The sequence below is a fragment of the Heliangelus exortis genome, chromosome 2 (genome assembly GCF_036169615.1).
Source record: "Heliangelus exortis chromosome 2, bHelExo1.hap1, whole genome shotgun sequence".
Taxonomy (NCBI): domain Eukaryota; kingdom Metazoa; phylum Chordata; class Aves; order Apodiformes; family Trochilidae; genus Heliangelus; species Heliangelus exortis.
This window is the reverse complement of record NC_092423.1, coordinates 14,449,226-14,472,774: the sequence shown is the minus strand read 5'-3', so window position 1 is coordinate 14,472,774 and position 23,549 is coordinate 14,449,226. Positions and strand designations below refer to the sequence as shown.

At 35.7% G+C, this 23,549-nt stretch overlaps 1 protein-coding gene across 24 annotated transcripts in view; it reads right to left on the bottom strand.

Moving 5' to 3' along the window:
• Positions 1–23,549, bottom strand: part of PARD3 (par-3 family cell polarity regulator) — a 438,795-nt gene that overhangs the window by 148,770 nt on the left and 266,476 nt on the right. For 15 of the 24 annotated variants that reach the window (XM_071734825.1, XM_071734818.1, XM_071734834.1 and 12 more), the window contains 4 exons: positions 15,883–16,033; positions 8,124–8,313; positions 3,287–3,438; positions 2,150–2,194 (listed from right to left, as the gene is read on the bottom strand). In XM_071734825.1, coding sequence (XP_071590926.1) covers positions 2,150–2,194; positions 3,287–3,438; positions 8,124–8,313; positions 15,883–16,033 — 538 coding nt within the window. The remainder of the gene's footprint in view (positions 1–2,149; positions 2,195–3,286; positions 3,439–8,123; positions 8,314–15,882; positions 16,034–23,549) is intronic. The other 9 variants (XM_071734819.1, XM_071734828.1, XM_071734821.1 and 6 more) reach the window with 3 other exon arrangements.

The window sequence follows — 23,549 nt, the reverse complement described above, 5'->3', positions numbered from 1 at the left end:
GCAACATTTTGGCTGGGAAGAACAGGGGAGGAATAGAGCAAGTAATCAAAAACAGTTTAGTTTTGGTTCCATTTCATAAAATATTTTATTTTAAAAGCATTTTGAAAAAAATATAAACATTATAAGAATACCCTGGTTTTTTGTGGTTTTTTTTTTTCCTCCCCACTTTCACAGCATGTACGTGGAAAAATAACCAGCTGGAACTATAGTATGCCTGGGATTCAGTAAATGAGCCATGCTCAATTGCTACTGAATATACTTCTAACCTCTAGAATGAACTGTAAACATTGCAAGGATTAGGCACTTCAAGTGAACTATAGAAAGAAAAATAATTAAAAATCTATTACAGTAACTAGGAATGGTGAGTTCTACGCTCTCCTTTTCAGCCAATATTATTAAGTCAAACTTTGACTGTAACAAAGTTTGGTTTAATTTTTTTCTAAAATAAATATATGATGAAGTTTTCTAACTTTTGGAGTTCATTAAAACATAAGTCACCACATATTCAAAGCATTTCTTTTTTTAGAACCAAATGATTTTTAAGCCCAGCTACAGTAAGTGGCTTGTTTAGCAACTACATCCATCTTTGCTAATGGGAGAAATCCAGTGTTTATATACAAAACCTGGTTAAAAGCACAGAAGATAAATAAAATAAAAGTAAAGATGTTTTTCCTTTTTCCCAGCCACTAAGCTTGCCACACACAAAACATGTAGCTGCTTAGTCCAGATGGTTATGGTCATGCTCTTTCACCCAAATGGTCTGACTTGTCTCTTTATTGGAATTTAATCCAGGTGCTATACAGTGAGAAAAACTACACTCAGTTAACACTGCTCTCTATTAATACCACACCAAACCCACTATGCACTTTTAAACCTAAGAACTGTATTTTACAAAAATACACAGGTTTTACAAATTTCTAATCACATCCCATTCCAATAGGCAGGTTAATAGGAAAATGAAAAATAATATACAATAACTTTGAGTTTGATCTAACTCTTTTAATGTGAAAAATGCTCAGCAGTGACAGCAGTTCCTAAGCACTGATTCTTACCCTAACCATTAACACAACTCATACATTCACACTCTGATGGCTTTAATTCTTCAAAAGACTCATAAATTTTAATTTTATGTACTCATTTTCAGTTTAGAAAGCTGCATGACCGTGGCCATTTTCTGCAACATTTTAAGAGGTAGAAGTTTTAGCTGCTTTAATAAAAATTTCAATTTCATCATTTGATTACTTACAGCTTTTCAGTATTTCTGTAAAGTGTGGTTAAACAGCAATGCAGTTGTGAATTATTAATTGTAAATTCTGCATGGAATGCCCTACTCCCCAAATCATGCTAAAATAAATAATGTTTTCAGGTTAAAAAGGTGAATTGTTCCTAATTAGAGCTAAGTAATGTTATGGTGTCCTCTAGATCTAGCCTAATTAAAAGAGCATTCCAAAGGTCAAAAGCTAATTTATATTAATAAATCATAAAGGTTCATAATTGCAGTTGGTGCATTATTTTAATTACTAATAAAAAATATGCTTTGAAAACTATTTCTCATTACTACTGTGTGAAACAGTACAATCAATGTTATATTTGAAAGATTCTATTTTTACATATTCTTTTGTTCTGTTACAGTGCTTGGGTTTCAGCACCACAGGCAAATCAACTTGTGCTAATAATCTTCAACTCAAATCACAACATGTATATGATGACCACTCAAGTTAAAGGTAGCAGTGTTCTAATTAAAAGAATAATTTCCATGCACTGTGTTAGCCCTGTTGTAGCCAAACATTCGACTCTTCTACTCTATCTCTCTATATGCCAGAGTTTGAAGCCGGGAGATTTTCCAAGATTTTTTTGAAGGGGAAAAAATCCAAACAATTTAATGAATACTAATGAATTCAAAGTGTAGAAACAGGTGTCTACCTATAGTCCCATGTATGACCTGCTTGAATATACCACCCTAGATCTTTATCTCCATAAAGAATTTTTTTTTTTTTCCTGTACAAGCTGATTATTCACAACAATAGAAAGCAGCCATGCAAGTACTGGAATATTCATGTTTTCATGCAATTTGACTGGCAGTTCTGTAATTGTGGTAAGCTGCTTTGACCAAGGTTTCTATAGCAACAGCCTTACTGTCAATTCTTACCTGTTTTCTGGTCATCCATTGTACTGAGCTTAGTCTCGTCAGCTACTGTTAAAAGGTAAATGTATAATGGTTAGCCCAGTTAGTGCCCATGCCCCACATGCATCCAACATTCCTCCTGGTCTGCATATTGTTTTTTCAAGTTAGGGGACCCTAGCAATGTCATACTTCATGCAAATAAACTGCAACAGTAAGCAAACATTCTGGGTAGAAATGGCAGCAAACTAGTAACCTTCATGCAATGTCAGTCATGTTCATATCACAGGCAGATAACAGTATGTTATTTACGTTAGAACATCACAGCTAGTCAAGGCAAGCCAATACCACCAACCTTACTTGTCCCCTGTTGAAGCTGGTGAATTAGGGGTTGTAGTTATGATATTCACAATTATTGTGAAGGAGTAAATCATATTAAATTTCATTATTCTGAGTAAGTAATTTTGCATGTTTAAACAATCAAAATTCACTGTTTAAGGTTACTAGATTCTGCACTTCAGAACCTAAAGTCAATGGCAGAAAAATAAATGTGCTTGTTAGCAATTACTCTCGGTTGTTTCACCTGTTAAAATTATTATAGTCATAGCCTGTCTTAGCGACTGCTACTTTATAGGGCTTCTGACACAAATATTAAAACTCATGTCTCAAGCAAATGTGAGACCAGCCCCATTTTCTAATTCTGAACAAACTCTTAAAAAAAAAAAAAACCTGCCTTTTTAATACCATAATCAAAATCCATCTACAAAATGAGAAATTATGAAGGATCTTTAAGGCTAATTGCATCACAATCATGTACTGAGCATAATCCTGTCTACCCATAACCACAGCATGGTACAGTTTTATGCAATTATTCTATGTGGATTGGTAAATGCACTTTGCACTTCCATTTTAATCAGTATCATTTAGGTTTACATATAACCACATATCCAGAGGGCTATGATATTTAAATATATGGACATCTACAAGTGGTAAAAACAATAGAGAGGCCACTTGGCCATTCATGTTAAGAATACTTTACTTCCAGTAAGTAGGCATTATGTGCAGTAGTACTGCATGTAGATGATGTGTATGGAATTACAAAATCTATATACTTACAACATGAAAATCAGGTTCAAATAAAATAATTGAAGAAATATCACTCACTACCTAGATCCATGCTTTTGGATTTTCGTGTTTTAACAAACTCCAACTGACTGGCATCTGAAAATTGCTTTGTACGCTTTTCTGACATGCTCTGGCGTCCAAAACCCTCTCGCTGGAAGGCAAGCACTGGATCAACATCTGGACTAAGAGTGCTGTAGGAAGGGAAAAAAATCATGCGAACATTTATCAAGATCACACGACCTTTCATTCTGCAGAGAAAAGCATTTATTTAGCACGTGACTACTACAAGCAATAAAGTACACATATTTAAATAAACCACTGCAAGTAGTGAGTTACACACACAATGGATTTCTTTTTTACTGTATCAAACAATTCCAGTTATAAAGTATCAAGAATTTAATCTATGAGTTTTAATGAAAGAAGTATATATTTGCTATAGTATACATATACTATCAGAATGGATACTTCAACACAAGAATAATTTGAAGGAGAATAAAACAGTTCTGTTTTCTTCATGAGAAATAAATATTTTTTGAATAGCAAATTATTAGATTTTTCTTCATCTGATAATGCTTTCAGTAAAATATAAATAGAATCTCTCCTGTCTGATGCCCACAGATCTTTAATAAACCTCTTCAGTTACAGACTTTGCATTAAAATTTCTTTCCACATGTGAAACCGCTTGCAATTTTTTCACAACATCTCCTGGTTTAAACATGGCTATGACAGACAAACATATTTTTACTCATTACTTCTCTACAGAGCAAGTATTTGCCACAAAGGTTCCACCACTAAACAGCAACTGGAGGTAACTGGATTCAGTTTCGACCTCTTCTGCCGGTTTCTTGTATGACCTTGGCTGAGAGAGTCAGGTCTTCAGCTAGAAGTGATCAGCATTTCACCATGCTTCATCAGAAGACTGCTGAAGATAGATTTATTCATGTTCATCAAATACTGGTAGAATCACGACTGCAGCAATGCAGGCAAAATTTGGTGTGCATGCTAAACCCTAGGCTTGCAATGTGTCACAATGGTCACAATGCATGTTGAAAACAATAAGAAAACCAACAAAAATGGAAAGATTGCTTACTGCTAATAATTAATATGAAAGGAACTCCACAGAAAGATCTTCCTACTCATGGGAAAAGGGAGACTACTAGAAAGAGCCTGAAGACAAAGAATTTAGATTTCTACTTCAGCTGGCACATATTCAAAAGCATAAAATAGTGAAAAAAAATGTATTTCGCATGCTTGCTATGTATCCAGTATGAAAAAGATGCCTCATTTGATTGATGTTGTACTTCAAAATATGAAAGTAAATATTTTATCACTGACATCTCTACATAGGCTAAATGCCATTCAAAATACTGTATGAATTCATTATACTATTCAGTAACATGTTTCAAAATAATTATTTTAAGAAGAAGGTATAAGACACATCTCATACCTAGTGAGAAACAGGCAAATAACAAATTTTCAGAGAAACCAAAGTATACTTTAAGATTACATAACATGAGCATCTTTATGTAAGCTATGTATTATAATTAATAGAAACATCTTTGATCAAGAAACACTTGAGTATTAGGCACAACAGTGAAGAGTGGAAAGGAAAACTGCCAAAGGTATCAAGTACTATAAAGGATGAAAATAGCTTTCTGCATTATCAGGCAACTTAGAAGAAATTCAGTCTACTAGTGGCAGATTTACAAATAATAAGATATGTGCATGTGACACACATACAATGCTTAAATCAGAGCAGGATCAGAGCTTCCATGAATAAAGTCAAAGTCAAGTGCCTTTTGACTTTAATAGCTGAGGCTCATAATGTTTTACATTTAATTACAGCAACTATTTCAGAGGTGTCTGCACAATTTAGCAACGTTTTGGAGCATATGCTTAAAAGCTCTGATGAATCAGAGCCTGAACTCAAAAATAACTATTTAGTCCTCACATTCACTCCCACAAAACATCGAAAAAATTATCTCCACATGATAGAAAGATAAAACAGAGAAGGGCCATATACACTTCCAGAATTTAGAGCAGCACGATATGAAGTTGAGTAAGAACTGCCTAAGTCTGAAAACATCCTCCCAGTGACTCAACTGAACTTACAGGGTTTCAACACCTTTCATAATCAGATCATAAATGACTTTCCCAAGGCCACACAGGAGTTTCTGGCTCACTGCTAGTCAGTGCTGTCTCTAAAGGCCAGAAAAATGTGGTCTTAGTAAGTGAGAATTTTCCCCAGCAACATCTGTTAACACAGCTCATGTTAGTTAAAGATGACTGGCTTCATCTCATTAAAACAAAATGTATCCTGTGACACCTTTTTCAAAAAGGATGAATTTCTATACCAGTTTGTTTTGGCTGTATGCTCCTTTTTTCATATGAGCTTGCTTTGATCCCTACATATTAAGTCTGTAATAAAGCTGAATATCTTTTTCATGTAAATACAGAATGCACACATATATTCAACTTCAAGTCCTAAGAACAGACTAAAACTCCAAAGTTAAAATCGGGAATTCTGGAGATTGAATCCCATTGTCTCCATTGACATCACCTTTAGGGGTTTTCTCACTGCTTTCCTCATCTGCTCTTACCACACCTCCCTTCCACATACACTAATTAGGGGGATTAAATATGTTTGAAGAGCATCTTGAATCCTAAAGGTACTTATTAGGACCAAAAATTACTTGTTCTCTGACATCACACATCATGCCTTTTTACAGTACAAATATCTAGACTTAAAGTAGAGTCATCAGTTTTCATGTCCTGGTTTATTTCTATTATTAATTCCCAAAAGGTTTGCTTTAGCAATTAAGAAAGCAGCAGATCATAGGAACTTGAATGCATGTGCATTGTCTAAAAGTATTCAAAAGTCCACACAAAGATTTGTAACTAGAAAAGCCAATGAACACAGAGGTGGAACTAATGCCCCTAAAAATGCCTCATTTCAATATTTTTCAACTACATTAATAAAAGACAGAAGGTGAATTTAGCACAAGTCATTAAGCAGTGCCAAATGCAATTTACTATATTCTAGCATACTTAACAAATAAGATTTCTGGAATGACAGCTGATCCTTAAAAGAATGTAACCGTCTTCTGACCCTCACTGTTATTAAAATTCCACTTATTAATCCTGTCTTATTGCCCCTTTGTTTTCATAACATTTTCATCAAGGATTAGGGAGATATTGTGAGGCTGGAAAAGCTTACATTTTCTTCTGTGATTCAGAACAGCTGCCATTCCTGTTTGGATAACCCTTCATCCCTATTCTTAGTTTTACCCTTGTGCCTTCCAGCCAAATCATACAATGCACCTTCATTTTACAAGTCTTCCTTCATCCATTAGCAGCAGGAAATTAATGCAACAATCTAATTCTATTGCTATTTACTTTTTTACAAATAGAATACATTAAGTACTGAGGCACTGCACTGATCTGCTCTTTTAAGTGCAATTGTATCTGAAGACCTTTACAATTTCTCATAAAGACACACATTTAAAGGTTTTCAGCATGATCAGTTCCACAATATCTAATCTCTATTTTCTTTACTGTTACTTTCATTTTCAAAGAAGTATATGAATAGCAAGACATGCTGCAGAAGTAAATGTAAAAGCATCTGCAGGTTTCAAATGGGCTCTTACTTTATGCTGTAGGATTTTGCTCATATTCAGCCAAAAATTTCCCTCAGCAATAAGCTGTTATGTGCAGCCTTGAGAACTATTCTATTTAAATGTCTCAGATTCTCAGCTCTAAAAGCTTTTACAAAAGACAGATGGACTTTTCGAGGGCCCAAATTACAGCTATGACTTGTCCAAGCTAAGAGCTCCAGCATTAAAAAAAAATAGCAAATGAGGATAAAAAAGAAAAAAGTTACCTTTTAATACAATCATTAAAACAGTTCTTAAAATACAGAACTCAATTTCTGGGCATAAGATGAAATAAACTAATATAAAGCAAAGAAGCAGCTGACAGGTGCATATCAGCTGGCAGGTGTCATTGCTGGTTTGCTGACACATTCATAACAGGCTTAAGAGACAAGAAAAATAAGAAAATTCATATACTTCACACCATTTGTGGTAATTATCTAGCTTCAAGAAGTGGCAGTGTACAGGGGTGGGCTTTTATTTTATTATTACTATAGATAATTACAGGACTTGCAAATTAAATCTTAGATCTGTATTAATTGTACTAACTAGGCAATAAACAGTATTTCTTTGCTGGGAATTTGAGCAAGTCAATAATGGAGCTCAATGCATTTCTCATGAAGACTGTTGTGTTAAAACATATTAAAGTAATTAGCCAGTCAACCTAAGATTCACATGCATTATTTTTGCTAGAGATTAGACCTGCCTTGACCTCTACCCAGATTTTAATGTATATTATTAGGAAAAGTAAGTATACAGAAGTATTAAAAGGCTCCTAGATGTGTATAGGAATATAAAAATAAAACCTTTCTTTTATAGACCTGGAAACAATTTCCAATAGGAATTATTCTGTTATCTTTCATAAGCTCAAGTGCTTTAATTTATCAAAGTTTTTTTTTTCTTTTTTTTTAAAAAAAAGCACCAGTTCAGTTGTCAATTATATTAATATGAAATTATCAAATAAGCACAGCTATATACTGATTTGGTTGTAATAACAATTAGTAACATTTCCACTAATGTGCTTTGAAAGAGCATAAATCTGCAACCAGAAATAGGTCTAACAAATTATCTGTACAGACTTCCTGAAACAGAGACAATTATGACTTTGAAACTAGCAAAATTTAAATTTAATGAGAAAAAAAAATTAGCAATAGCCAAAAGTTAAACTGAAAAAAATGCATAACAGCAGTTGTCTCTTTTTTCCTTCCACTAACCCCTGTTCTTACCAGTCTGTTGATTCATTAATTGCAGCTTTAGCCCATCCACCAGCCTCAACAGTGCCAAACCCAACATCATCATGGGAACTGGATGACGACTGGTCAGAGAGATGAGGAGGGAGTACTGACAGTCTGTCATCTTCAATAATGACAGTGTCATCTTGGGGCATATTCACTGTTGGAGACAGCTGATATTTACCTGAACAATAAAAGGGACAAAAAAATCAAAAAAATAAGCAATTGCAGAGAGCAACTTGGATAATATATAATCACAGATGATAAAACATTATGTCAAACTGCAATGCTATGATAACAACACAGATAATAAAATTAACTACATCTCATTTTATACATATATTCCTATGCAAAGGTCTGGAAAATAATACACATTAGTTCTATCTGTAGCCTACTGGAAGAAGATCTCAGAATTGAACAGGTTGAGGTTTGAAGAGACTTCTTATCTGATTCAACCCTCCCTGCTCATCCAGGGGCACTTACAGCAACTTGTCCAGGAACCTGATTAAACAGCTTTTGAATATTTCTATTCCACCATCTCTTAGGCCAACCTGTGCCACTACTTGGTGAACACGCACACAGAGTGAAAAAGTGTTTCCTGACATTCAGAGGAAACTTCCCATGTTTGCTGTATGTCCATTGTCTCAGGTTCTGTCTCTAGGAACCATTAATTTGAAGCAAGATAAGGCAGTGTCCCAGAAGACGCTGTCTTCTCTTTCATCAAATCATTTGGCAGAAAATTAATTCAACAGGGACCAACAGAGCTCATCATTTCTCCTGAACAATCTTGCCCTCATAAAATTTGTCTGCAACTGGAACCCTTGAAACCCTTAAACAATGCCTCCACAAAGGTAAGAATTGTGAAAGGTAATAACAACTCACAGCTAAAGACAAATTATTCAAAATTTTCATTCTCTCCTTTAAAAAAAATCCTGGAGGGCATAGATGTAAAACTTGGGGAAAAAATTACTTCATTGTATTACCACAATATTTAAAGTCATTTTAATATTTCTGTTCAAATGCTTAAACTAGACCCATCACATACATGGAACAGACATAATAAAGACTCAAACATTATTCTTTGTTCAATAGCAGATTCATTGGGGCAGTTTTTGACAGCAGTAGTTAAAGAATTATATTTAGAGGATTCTTACAAACTAACAAAATACTGCTTTCCAAGTACAAACCACTTTTAATGTGCATATAAATATTATCAACCCACTACTGCTACTGCTTCTACAGGGATAAATATATACACATAGTCATGTTTTCCAGTAATCATTTCAATGCATAAGATAATTTTCAAACTGCTGGCTAAAAAGCAGAAGCAAATTTTAACCTATAAGAAACTTTATTCCATGAAAACAGACTAGAAAGCTATATCAAAAAGTATATTTTCAATGCAAAACTTTGTGACATAAATCTGGTTTCAACTGAATAAATCTGGTTTTCAGCATATATATTTGAGATAGAGCTAGAAGGATGGAGACTATATAGTACTGTTTGGACAACAGTAGAAATATAGAATTATCACCATGTAAATTTTAGCTTGGAGCTAAGGTTTGGGGTTTTTTTTCAGTGTGTAGAAACACGACACTAAAATTTTGTCTAAGTAAAATAGAGATTTGCAAATCTGGATGAAGATTATTTATTTATGTTGGGTAATGGCTAATTATTATGACTCTTTCATATTAGCTGCACATTATTTTTTTGTCATAGAATATCTTTAAAAATTTTTTTGCCTCCTGGATAGTGATGCTCTACTTAAAAAGATCTGTCATTTAAAATGTTTGCTTCTAACTCTCACTATGCACTACATTACTTCTAATAAATGATCATAACATTATGTGAATTTTATTCCAGAAAATGCTTCATCTTACTAAAACAATTAGAAAATTGTCACATCTCATGAAAAGGAAAGCACTAACTTAATCAACCATTAATCTGAAAACACCATAAGTTATTAAAAAAATATGATGCACCACACTAATAATATATAGCAAAACTTACATAGCAATTACATAAACTGTTTCTATGGACACATCAAATACTTTCACACTTTATTTTTCCTACAGATATGGAAAAATTGTGTAGAAATAGGGGAAAATTCGTCTTTTCTTTTTCTGGGAACATTCAGTTACCATCACTACCCATGCTTGCTAGTATTAGGAAAAAAAAAAAAGCCTTAGGTATAAAGAGATAGCTAAAATCATTGTTGCACTAGATTTTGTATAGCTTTCTGTAGTGTGTGTGTGTGAAACTGGCTTCAGAAAAAAAATAATTGAAGAAGGTTGAAGAAGTGGATGGAAGAAAAAGGTATTGCATGGTGAACATCTCATCACTGTCAACCTAAAATTAATGTGTTCATTTTGCATAACAGCTGATACTTTGCCCAGCAATAGCTTCTTTGATGGACAGGTTAATGTTTAGCCTGGTAATGTACTTCTCTCCAAACATAATGCCTACAAGACTGTTAACTTTGTAGTTAATAACGTCTCCAAAGAATTGATTGTGAAAAGGAATAACCTTATGGCATTCGGCAGACTGAACTTCCCATTTGAGAGGCTACAGTAATTCTGTAACATTTTTTACTTTTCACTACCCTTCTTTACATCTGACAAGGGTGACGACTGACATTTTAATAGTTGCTTTGGAATTTAGGAGAAAATTCATCTGACGTGCCTATGCTTTTCAGTGTAGATCAAGCTAAAAACAGGTGAAAGGCTTCACCTCCAGCAGATGGCTGGCAGACCACAGCAATGAACTCCATTCCATAGTAGAGAGCTCAGCTGAAATGGACAGAATTTACCCTTGGAGAAAGCAGTTCTCTAACAGTTGTGAGAAACATTACAACGAAACAGCAAAGGAGCTTCAAACCTAGTAATCATTGGTATATTTGACTGATCTACAAATCTAAGACATTGCTCAAGCTGTTTACAAACCTCTCCGAGACAATAATTTTCCTGAGGGCCAGAAAAGTGCTTCAAAATTTAGACTATGAATACAGTTGAAGTCCAGTATTGCATATATTAATTTAATTTCAGCAAGGTAATCCATAATAATGTGTAGTATTTTGGACCGTGTAATAAGGAAGGGAAAATATTCTCCCTTTCAAGTGTGTCTCACCTCAGGACAATGAGGCTCCAATTTCTTGAACGAGTAACCAATCTAAAAAAGTGTAACCTGAGGGCAATAACAAACTAAGAAGAGCTGCCATCTGTCTCTGCTCAAAAGGAAGTCTGGGAGCTCCAGTACCAAAGGGGTGGTTTCCAGGTTTATGAGGACTTTCAGATTAGAAGGAAAAACATGCCAAAGAGCAACACTTCAAACCTATAATAGAATAGATGTATAATAGACCAGAATATAATCTGGACCTGAATTAAACAAAGAACATAATCTTCTCCAGAAAAACCCCTAAGCATACACACTACGTGACATTAACAACACACTTACTCATGAAGAACCCAACTACTTAAGCTCCTTTTACATCTTGAAGACCCCTGAAGTATGGTTAATGTGTTTGCTGTAATAACTTGGCTTACATCCTACACTGCATTCTCATGGTAATGTATCTGGCTTGGCTGTAGGGTTTTGCCATTGCTTTCTCTTAAAAGAAGTATAGTGTTGGTGATGATGATAATAATAGTAGTGAGACTTCCTATAGGAGAGATAAAGAGAATTGCGGACAGAGAAATTAGAATTTCTCCAGATGGTTCATATATTTATTTTTCACTTACAGCATATTTGTCCCCAGCAATATACTGAGTTTTGGCAAAACCTCCCATAAACACTCACATCATCTAATTTTCCAAGCAAATAGAGATAGGATTGGGAATACATGTGTGGGGAACAGCTAAGGACAAAAGTGTCTTCCACTATATCCAGGCTTTGGATCTGAAGAGAGTGCTCAGCTCTGACAAGACAATTGTAGCAGACCACCACGTTCTGGTGAGATTCCTGGCTGGGGAACTGCATTCTGCTTGCAAAGGGTTATTTTTATTTCATTGACACATGCACTCGACATTTCTAGCTAAATTTTTTTCAATAGTGCTTCCTCCTGATTCTATCCTGAAGATAGCAATTATTTATCTACAGAACAAAGCATTTCCTGTTGTGCAGGAACTATCATATTTTCTAAGTTCTGGGGTATCCTACAGGATGAAAAGCAGATTTAGTGCAAGTTACTGTTATTCTGTGTACCCCCTGATAAATAACTTCTGTTTAATCACCATTACCAATAAAGCCCACCATGTTCATAAAAAAAATATCAGCAACTAGAAGAGATGAAAGAGTACATTATACTAAGATGTTTGTCAAGTTAGAAAAATTTACATAGACAGCAGCTATGTATTTGTGTATTGCAAAACTCAGGAGCATAATGGATGATATAGAAGAGTGGTGTGTCAGAAGATGCTTGAATTTTTAATCACAGAGCCAAGAAAACAAGCATAACATTGTTGTTATTTTGAATATACTAGCAACATGCAACCTGAAAATATTAAAAATAAACAAACACAGGGGTTTATTATAGCCAATTAATTCTTAAAATAGAAGACCCAATTCTTACAAATAAAAAACCACTTAGTAAAAAAAAAATCATCATTTTCTGGATACAGAAAGTTGTATCACCTCGCCATCAGAATTTTTCAGTGAAGTATTTTCAAATGAAGTCTTATCAAGTGAAAAAACTTAAGAAAATATATAATAGCAATAATAATCTAGAAAGGTATATCAACCTAAGAATGGTCAGAAACGTTAAAAGATTTTTGTAGCCTTTTTGCAGTAAGCAAACACTATTTTCCATAATTTAAATCATGTTCTGAAATTGTTTTTTAATTCCTACTCTCAGCAAGGCTCTGACAACCAGTTCATGCTGTCAGTTATAGACTGAAAGAGTAAGGAAATTGTCTTACATACCTCTCCTGAAAATTGTGTTAGATGTATTTAAAAGAAACAGAAGTTTTGTTCCAACTTAAGCATTGACTGAAAGGATCTGGTATTTTCCAGACCTTGACACTATCATTTTTTAATCATTTAGCTCAGAAAGACAACACAAAATCCAACAGTTGAATCCAATAGCAAAAGAAGCAGAAAGACCTACTCCTTCACACATGATTTGAAACTGTGACCTCACCACAAAAACCTGAGAGCACTAGAAGTTTCCATAGTTAAATCCATTGAGGGGTAAATAAAAAGGCATCAGGTGATTCAGAGACTCTGGAAGTCAGGGGACTCCTTGAAATGAGGAGAGCACTCAAGGGAATCCACACTGCATAAAGCCCTCCTCTTGGCTTGCTCTCATTCTCAGGATCAGCATGGGAAGGTACAGACCTGCAGTCTTTCTCAGTTAGATTGTTCTTAGGACTAATACTCCTTTTTAGGCCAATTTTCAAGAGAGGAAAAAAAACCTGGAAGAGTCATATAGCACCACATGTACACTCTCAGGAAAATTAAAAAAAAAAACAAAACAAAACTGAATTTTGGTCTCATTGTCAATGTAATTAGGGCAGGAATTTTACTGCATAGTAAATTATTGAGTCTTTAAAAAATTAGCTAATCTAAAACAAGCAACTACACCTATCTCTCCTAACAGGTAATACCTTGCAGTTGTATGGTACTGCAAGAAAATGTGCATGCAATAACATCACTAATTATTATAAACAATGAAATTTTAACTTAGTGGTAGTGATTAATTTGGAAAAATAAGCATATTAGAAAACCAACTGCTACGTAAAAACTAGATTTAAATGTGACAGCTCTGCAAAGCTGCCATGATTGCAGAAGGGAATGACCCAGTCCTAGCAACACTAGTTTTCAATTATGTTGGACTAGAGCATATTTACTATGAAGTTCAGGCACAATTTGATTTTCCATGTGCTTTCAACTAAAGTATTAATGGATTTAAGTCACAATTAACCAATTTCCTACATAGTTCCTTGTTTCTGAAAGCAATACAGAAAACAGTGATTCAGAGGAAATCAAAACATTAACTTCAGGTGATAAAACACTCATGAAGTGCAAGATGTTTTGGCTTTGTGGTTTTTTTTTTCTCTATGTCTACATTGCAGTGGTATCCAAAAGCATTAGATTTTAAGAGCTTTGGAAATAATATATTTTTTTTTGCTTTTGTTGAAAAGTCAGCCTCTCACTGCTGCTAAAGGGATGATACCAGTCTGATGAACCACTAGTTCTGTTCTGCATGGCAAAGCCTGTGTTCCTTTGATGTGGAAGTAAACTGCACTGCTGACACACATACACACAGACTCTTTCAAGGTTTCTTCTCCTATCACTGGGCAAAGTGTTTAAGCAATATCTTGGTAACACTTGGATGAGCTCTATGTGTAAATCCTCTGTAACACTGATGGAAAAAAAAAGAAGTCTGGGCTTTGCAAATATTTTAACTAACATCTTGACACTACCTAGAATAATGCTTAAGACTTCAAATTATTTTATCATTTCTTAAATTTGTCAGTAAATAAATAGGTTTTCTTTAAATTGTTCTCTTTAGGAGTGCATGACTTTGGCTGAAAAGTTTTCATGCACCCTTGATTCCCAGGAATAAAATGTTTCTTACAAGCTGCACAAAATGTAAGGCAATGGAAGAGCATATGATTTATTTCTAACTACTATTGCCAAAATGCACAAAAAAAGACAACAGATTTAACTGATGAATATTTTAAATAGTAAATTTGTGGATTTTCAGAGAGTAACTACCACAAAAAAAAAAAAAAAAAAAAAAAAAAAACCAAAAAAAACCAAAACCCAAAACCAAAAAACTAAAAACTTACAAAAATTAAAAGCAAACAACCCCAAAGCAGAGTGAAAAACATACACAAACTATCGGCCTTTTTCTAAGGCCGAAAACCAATCTCAAGGAATTAAAAACTAAGTCCAGCCTTGCTTCCTATCAAGTTTATAGCAGCATCTTCTAATATATTCTCTGTGTCAAGCACACTAAAAATGTCACAGATTTAGTGGCCACATCTTATGTTTAAAACTTGCGATTCAAGCAAGGAATCATCGTGTCTTCTGTCAGGTGCTATTTTCATCAAACTGCTTTTTGTGTTTAAATTTGAAAATCCTTTCAAACTAATTCCATCCTACTCAGTAAATTTGACCACTCCTATGGCAAGGCGAATCTTTATTACCTAACTCTGTACACTGGAAGCTGAAATGCTGCAGAGCAACCTCTAATAACCTCATTATCTGCTGGGGCCATGCAGATGCTACGGCACAGAATCTACACAAGGGATGCTTAAAATTAGTTGTGACATTTTAAAATTGGTGTCTCACAAAGCAAAAATTCTAATTCGTTAAATGCCTTAATAAGCACAAATGGTGCAAGTTTCCCTTCTTTATTTTTGTACTTTAGTATGACTGAAATAGAGGAGAAGAAATACTGAAATTAGTTATAATTTACCATAAGTCCATGCAAATGAAGACTCAACATGGAGACTAGGTCAACCAGTAATTTATTGTCCCTGATGAGACAATGAAAATCTATGATGCTCCTGCTATTTTTCTACTACCTGCCATGGGACATGAAATTCACTTTATAATTCCATTTATTGACTTTCTTTCTAAAAGTAAGTATCTGAAAGGCTTGCATAAACAATTTTAAGGTACATTTTAATTTGGTTGGTGCAACCTCCTCGTTCCTCAGTTCCAACATGTGTAATACATTAATCACCTTTCAATGAATCACAGAGAGGAATAAAAACATGTCCCAATTAGCAGAGCTGATCTGACTCACCCATTATCCTACTGAGTGCTGCGTTCCTCGTGGGTGACTCGCTGAGCCCCTCAATCCCACCATAAAGAGAATGGGAAATCCTCCGTTCCCGGTCATCCAGCAGAGTCTCAATAGGCAGCTCTGGCCCAGAGGGGCTCCCAGGTGACTCCAACTGCACAGAGAGAGAAAAATTAGTGCCCAGGGTCCATTTAGCAGCATGGGAGAACTGTAACAACTTGCCTAAGGCCTAGACCTGTCTGGACACACAATGGGTGAAAACTTCTCACCCTGGACAAATATAATTTGCAATGACAGCTTTGCTTAATGACCAACTTTCTAAGCCACTTTACTCTGCACCTCCTATGGTGCCCTGTCAAATTTCAAATCCTTCAGGAAAAAATGTGTGAAAAAAACCATTGCATTTTGTTGCAATTGTTGGATATTTGTTGGATAATTTCTTAAACAGACACTTTTCGCCTTTTTCAACACTATTGGGCAGACAGCTGGGCCATGGTTCCCACTCTGACAGCCTGTCAGAACAAGGCTCCTGTCAGGAACGCAGAGCAGGAACTCCATTTGGGCTGATGGCATTTTTTGAAGAGGTGCAATTTGCTTCCAAATGTAATCATCATGGAAACCCCCAGGAAATCCCATCACACATATTAGTAACCAATATGTAAATGCTCAAAGATTTTGTAATTAGAGAGGGAAAGGAAAAAAAGAAGTCTGTCTTCAGACTATTTTTTTTTTTCTATCCTACTTATGATGAGTTCTTTGCTCTGCCTTTCCTGGCCACAGGATACAGAGACCTCACGTATTTCATTCAGCTTGGGAACTTCCCTGATCCCTGGCACTGCTCCAGCATTCTGACAGAGCCACAAAAAACAACAGTGGCAAAGCCTGAGGTGCCCCCTCCACTACAGCCACCATCTCACTGAGCTATTGGTCCTGGCCCAACATGACTCCAGGCAGACCTCCCTGGGGCATTAAGAGGTAGGTGACCAGGTAGGTGGCAGAAGCAGCAATGGAGGACTGCTTGGCCACATGCACAGGGTGCACATACAGCTGCCTCCCCATCCTAGCTGACATGAGAAGGCTCCACCCCATTAGCCATGGGCTCCTCCACTGCCACTGCTAACATGGCCCCTGGGAGCAAGAACAAGCATCCAGGAACTCACTGGTCAGCTCAGATGCTAAATTTGTCAGCACCAGACACTCAAAATTAAGATAAAGATACCCCACACCACCAACCAGCCCTTACACCATCCAGCCTCCCTGACCCTAAGGGTCTTGGGTCACCTAAGCTCTAGCATCCTGCTGGTACCCTGTAATGCTACCAAAGGAGCTTTGTTGAAACCATTAAACCAGTTCAGCTAAAGAGCACGAGCTGCTCTATTAAAAAAATAAACAAATATTTAAAAATAGATGCATTTTTCAGGATAATTGTATGAACTCCAACATCAAAGCATTCACTGTTTCCAACAACACGCCTCTTCGTATTTGTGTATCGTTACAACTTAAGAGCAATGTCTGACACAAATTCCACAGCACATATTTTCTATGCATTGAAATACAGCAGGGACCAGATATTGCAAGATACTGAGCACTCTGCAAACTCTTTCAGGCCACTGGGAAGTGGAAAGGCTTATTCCAAGGGCCAGTCTTTAAAGCAAGCATGAGAGGAGCAGTGCATATTTTCAGGAATTATAATAATAAGCAGCATGTTTGTTGGCCTGTTTTTACTCCTTTAAACATCTGCCCGTTATTAATCACTCTACCCACAATTCCCAGATGACTAAGAAATGTGCAGTACAAAAGATTTTTAAAAATCTGCTTCAAGGGCTACAAAGCACTCGGCTGCAGTCTCCACAGCACAGGCTTTGAAGTCAGCCCCATGGACTAAGGAGTCCTGACATTCAGGTCTGGCATAATGCCCAAGACACAGAGGGGTGGAGGTTTGCAAAATGCCACATTACAGAGTCGTGGAGACCACGATTGGGAGGCCACAGAGCCTGTGAAAATTATTATTTCTGCTCAAAACTATCATCTGTTTAATATAAATGAGATATTTAATGAAGTTCCAAATTGTAGACTTATCTCTCCCAGTTTGATAAGCACTGGAGAGATTTACTGCATCAGAGGGTCAACACAATTACAATTGGAGGCACGTCAAGCTGCAGGAGAATAATAAACTTGTGGTGCAAGTGAATTAGACTCAATAGGGTTTAAATTGTGAAATGAGGATTTGTTTTATTAGTTTTTTTAAATTGCAGATTGCAACTGACAGCTTTACTGAAAAGTAAATTAAACAATATTTGTAGCCTCTGTTATAAACGAATCTAAGACAAATTCAAAATAATAGAAAAATTGAATTCTGAAATACTGTAAGAAAAAAAGCACACTAACATTACACTGCTTTAGAGCTTAATATTGCTTTATAAAGCCATTAAATTATAAAATAACCTTTGTATCACTGCCTTTAAATAAGGTGTGAAAAAATAAAAGCGTTTTGGGATTTATTCTCCCAGTGCTATATTGATGAATTTATGTAACAAGTGTCCAGCTTTTCGTGAGCCATATTGCACAGTCCTTCTTTATGTGACAACCCATCAACTTTCAAACTCATTTGTAGGAAGGTCTCAAGAGGTTTTCAGAAAGATATGGACAAGGATAAAGCTCTGAATCAGAGAAATACATAGAAATTCACTCCTCATCAAAGCAGCAAAGTACAGGGTAAATAAAAGAAATAGCAAGAGTGATGTCTTTAGATGGCTGTGTTTTGTAAAGTGAATCATGTCTTTTATTATTTTTATGGGGAAAACTTCTTCCATTTCTGATTAGCATCTCAAAATATAGTTTTAAACAAAGGCATCGACAGTTAACTACACAAATATTTTACAAAATCTACAATGCCCTTTATAAAACAGCAAAAAACAAGGAAGATTTACACAACTGGATTTTCACAAAAGAAAAGAAAAAAAAAAAGAAAAAAAAAATCTTTTCGTTACATTGTTAACAGAAAGTCTCTGTAAAAAGAAAATACATTGAATTTGGAAACTGTGCTGTGGGGAAGACAAAGAGACCAATAGTCCAAAACAAGATTGCAGTTCAAATAAAGACTTGTTCTTTCAGATGCATTTTTAACAGAGGGCTTGAATTACACATCCCAGTTCCTTCCCTTGGCCAACATCAGTGCTATCCAGTACAATTTAATTTGATTAACTGATAAAGAGGAGGAAATATAAACAGTGATGTACGAATTCCTGACCTTCATTAAAGGCTTGGCAAGGAAAGCAAGCTAGCCAGTAACTGGCCCTTATACTTCACATGGATTCCTGCCCCTAGCATCTCATGGAACCAATTGAGGCTGGACAGAACCACTAAAGTTTACCTAGCCCATACTCTTGCCCAAAGCAAGGTCAACAACAACATATTGTCCAGTGCCACACTCAAAAGAAATTTTATGTCTCATGTTTAAAGAAATAATTGCTTGGATTTCATTTTGTGCCCATTGCTTCTTGTGCTGGCACTGGGTAGCCCTGAGAAAGAGTCTGGATCAGTCTTTTTTATTCCCCCTCTCAGGTATTTATAGACACTGGTAAGAACCCCCTGAGCACCCTCTTCTCCAGGCTGAAAAGAGAGTTCCCTCTCTGGGTCCTAGCAGTGATCTATAATAAATGACCATATTCATAAAAATGCAATAAGAACTCAGATGCTACAGATTGCGCATAGCTCATGTTCTCTTCATTCTCCTAAGGTAAAAATAGAATCAAGAAATGGTTTTAATTTTTTTATATTTTTAAAATAAAAAAGGTCTCTACCCTGGTCCTTTGTCATTCAGATAAGAACCAGATGTTTGCTAAAGCACTGTCTGTACTAACTAGCCCAGCTGTTGCTTATCTCGATGATAAAAGGACAACTAATGCAGTTCTTTTTAGTTAAATACCACCATCCATCCTATCTGAAGTTATGCACATAAATATGAAAAAAGTTTATGCACAAAAATACTGGCAAAAGATTCAAGCATAAACAAAAAACAAACAAAAAAACCCACAAAAAAGCCCCAAAAAACGAAAACCAAAACAAAAAAAAGAAACAACCTTTTTTCTTCAGAAAGTAAATTATCCAAATACTGGCATACAAGCATTGTGGATTTTAAAGAAGCCAGTAGTATACAAACATGCTATATATTACACTGTATACAGTGTTTTCCTGTCACACAGAATTATTCTTCAGGCTCTCTTTTTTCTTTCTTATCTGTGTAGCCTGGCATGATGTCCAAAATGCTTCAGCTTCCTTTTCAACAGAGATATTTTCACAAAACTATTATTAATATTAATTCTGGTTTTCTTTATTCCCACCCTAGTTCAGATCCTGCTTAAGGGACAGACTTTGCAAGACACAAAAATGTAAGTAAATAGCCAGTAAAAGGGTGAGGTCTTATTTAATGCATCATCATTCACTGGTAAATGTAAAATTAGTACAGTGTTTATATTAAATACTTAATTTTTGTTCTGACAATGTTAAAAGGAAAGCAGAAGACAAAAACATTTTCTGAGGAGTGGGAAAAACCCATCACTGTGGTGGTTTTCATAACATAGTTAGATAATAGGTTATAGGATATGGGGAGAAACTGAGGTCAAGATGGAGCTTGTAAGGTGACACCGGGGATAAAAAACAGATAAAGGAGAAAAAAGAAAGCAAAAATAAAAGGGGACAGGTAGAAAGGCAGAACAGAAGATGCAAGATACTACAAAACAGAAAACCATGTACATACTTTCCCAAGAATTAACTTAGAAAAATATTTCTTGTGATGTTTGCTATTAGAATTTTATCTAAGTACATTTAAAATCATGCACAAAAAGACCACCAGAGTCCTGAAAGGAGACTATTAAGATGTGCTATATTAGGAGCTCAGTAAAATGTGCCACAATCAATGTGGCCCAAGAAATTGACAGAAAGAAGGAAGAATTTAAGCAGCACCCTTTAGAGAATGCTCAGATGGCAGGTAAGCTGTTCAGCAAGGAAATCAGACATAGGAAGGTACAAAGAGAAACAATTGGATCCATTCATGGCAAGTGTGAAAATCTGCCACAGTGAAGCTCAATGATTTCTTTGCCTCAGTCTTTACTGCTGAAGATATTGGGGTGATTTCCACACCTTACCCTGTTCTTTCTAGCAAATAAGAAGACAAGTGGGATCAACCAGAAGAAAATAGACATTAGGGGTAGGGTAGGTTAGAATGTAATATGTCAACCAAGTTGGGTAGAATTCTCCCAAGAATCCTGAGCAAATTCAACCATGAAATTGCATAACTACTGTCTTAAATGTTCAACATACTGTTATGAACAGCCATGGCACCAATGAACTGGTGGTTGCCTAAATATCTATAGGGGATCTTTGGAACTACAGACCAGGCATCTGACCTCCTCCTGGATAAAACTGGTATCTACAGTAAAGAGTAAGATCACTGAACATGACAAATATGGGCCCATGGGAAAGTAGACATCTATGGGGGCAATCCCATTTCACTGAGATGCTGGAATTGTACAAAGGTTCCAGTAAATTCTCCAAGCTCTCAAGCAATGAATCAGACATGACATATTTGTATTTTCATAAAGCCTTTACCAAGCCTTCATGTCAATAGAGTCTGAGAAACTAAGTTTTCATAGTACTGGACCATGTTTTCATCTTCTGGATTGACATCTGGCTCGATGACTGGAAGCAAAGATCAGCCTTCAGGATTGAAAAGTCAGCTGTAGGCTTCCCCAAGTATCAGGGCTGGGAACAGCTTAGGTTAACAAACAGCTGTATCATTGATTTGGAGAAGGGAGTGAACAGTGAAACCACTGTGTTTGGAGAAGACACTAAAGCCTTTTCAGCAGTTAAATGAACTCCAGAATGTGATCTCAAAACTAACCTAGGTAAAAAAAAAATTTAAAAAATATCTAAACCTGTTATATGCGCTTCAAAGTAGATAACTAAGCATGAAGGGAACAATGATGCTAAATGCTTTATACTTAAACACACACTGGAAAAAAAATAGGTGCTTGTTTCATTTCTTTTATAATGAAATCAATCATTTGAAAAGTCACTCATAATGATCTGTCTACCAGTCAATGTATTTAAACAGTTGATAAGGTCCTTATATGGCCTGGGTGCATGACTCTTTTTCTGCTTCACGGTATGATCTTTTTTCAGCTCAGCAACTGAAGCCAAAATGAACAGGCATGCAGAAAGAAATCTGGGGATCTGCAAATCATTTACAAACCTTTTATCAGGAAAGTTTGGCAAGACATTGATTCTGTCAAAAACTGAGAGAGAACAAAAAGTAAATCACCTTGAAATCTCTCATTTTGAGGAAAATGGTGATGCTTTCTCTCTTAATGGCAGCAAGTGCTGCCTGCGCGTGACATGAACAGAGTGCAGACAAGGAATCTGTGCCTCTAAGCTGTCCAGGCTTCAGAATTGAAAAGGACAGGATTCCAAAAGTAACAATTACCTTTATTTTCTTGAATCAGCACATATTGCTGCCAGCTGTACAGACCTGCCTGACGGTCCTGCCCAAGCGCTGTGTATGCATTATGGCCAGCCAGACAGCAGCTGTTTGTCCATACCAGCTGATCACAATAATATCACTAATTAACAGAACATTACACAAGGATCTCCAGTGTTTCTCCTTAAATCTTAGGCTTCTTGGTAATTAAAAAAATATCAACCATCAGATAAAGATCAATCATCAAAAAGCTAATGACCATCTCTGAAAACTGAGGTCTTAAATACTGGCCATACAAGACTATCAAGTTATTACTATTGTTACTGTCTGTACAACCTTGCTAATGTACCTCAAAGTCTCTCTGTGTCTATAAAGCAAAGTTGAAGAATCAACATACAATGCTGATCACAGAGACCAATGCTGAAAGTTGAAAACATAGATTCAGACAGTATATTTAATTTTTCGAAAGGTGGGGAGGGATCCTTAGATATATCCAAATCCCAAACTAAATGTTTTTGTTACATTAATCTAAAAGCATCCATCATATATTCACTGTGTGATTGTGGTCTGGAGTGGCTGATAAACTAAATAAAACTTCGAGGGTTTGAAATAGTGTCACTTACAGAATTAACTATATTACTGTACTCTGTGTATACATACTGGAAGCAGCAGAAAACTTCAGATACACAGATTCTGCTTGGAGTTCATTCATAACTACTGCTCACTCCATGCTTATATCAATATTTACTACAAGATAATTCACTTGAAAACCTGGATAGATTATACTTCATCTCCTCATGAGTCAATGAAAAATCTTTCTCCAGGATAATCTTCAGTTCAGCAAAACCGCAGCAGCATAAAAATGGTTTTTTACCTTCTGGGAAGTTTGTGAGTTTAAACAGAGTTTACAGTTATGTAAGAGCTTCTGATATAAATTCTCTCCTCACTACCTCTCTGAAGACAAGATAATACTCTTACAGTGTTTATGTACATTTTTATTGTTACTATAATTGCTTTGGAGGCTTAGTCAACATGAGAATTGGTGAAGCTGTCTGAGAATACTGCTGACAAGAAAAAGGAATATCAAAGGTCACTTCACAAAGTTTTGAAACAGTTTCATGCTCCAGTTAAATAAACTTTGACTTCTGAAGCCTAAGAATGCTTTCTGACAAAGAAATAGCTTCTCTGTGGG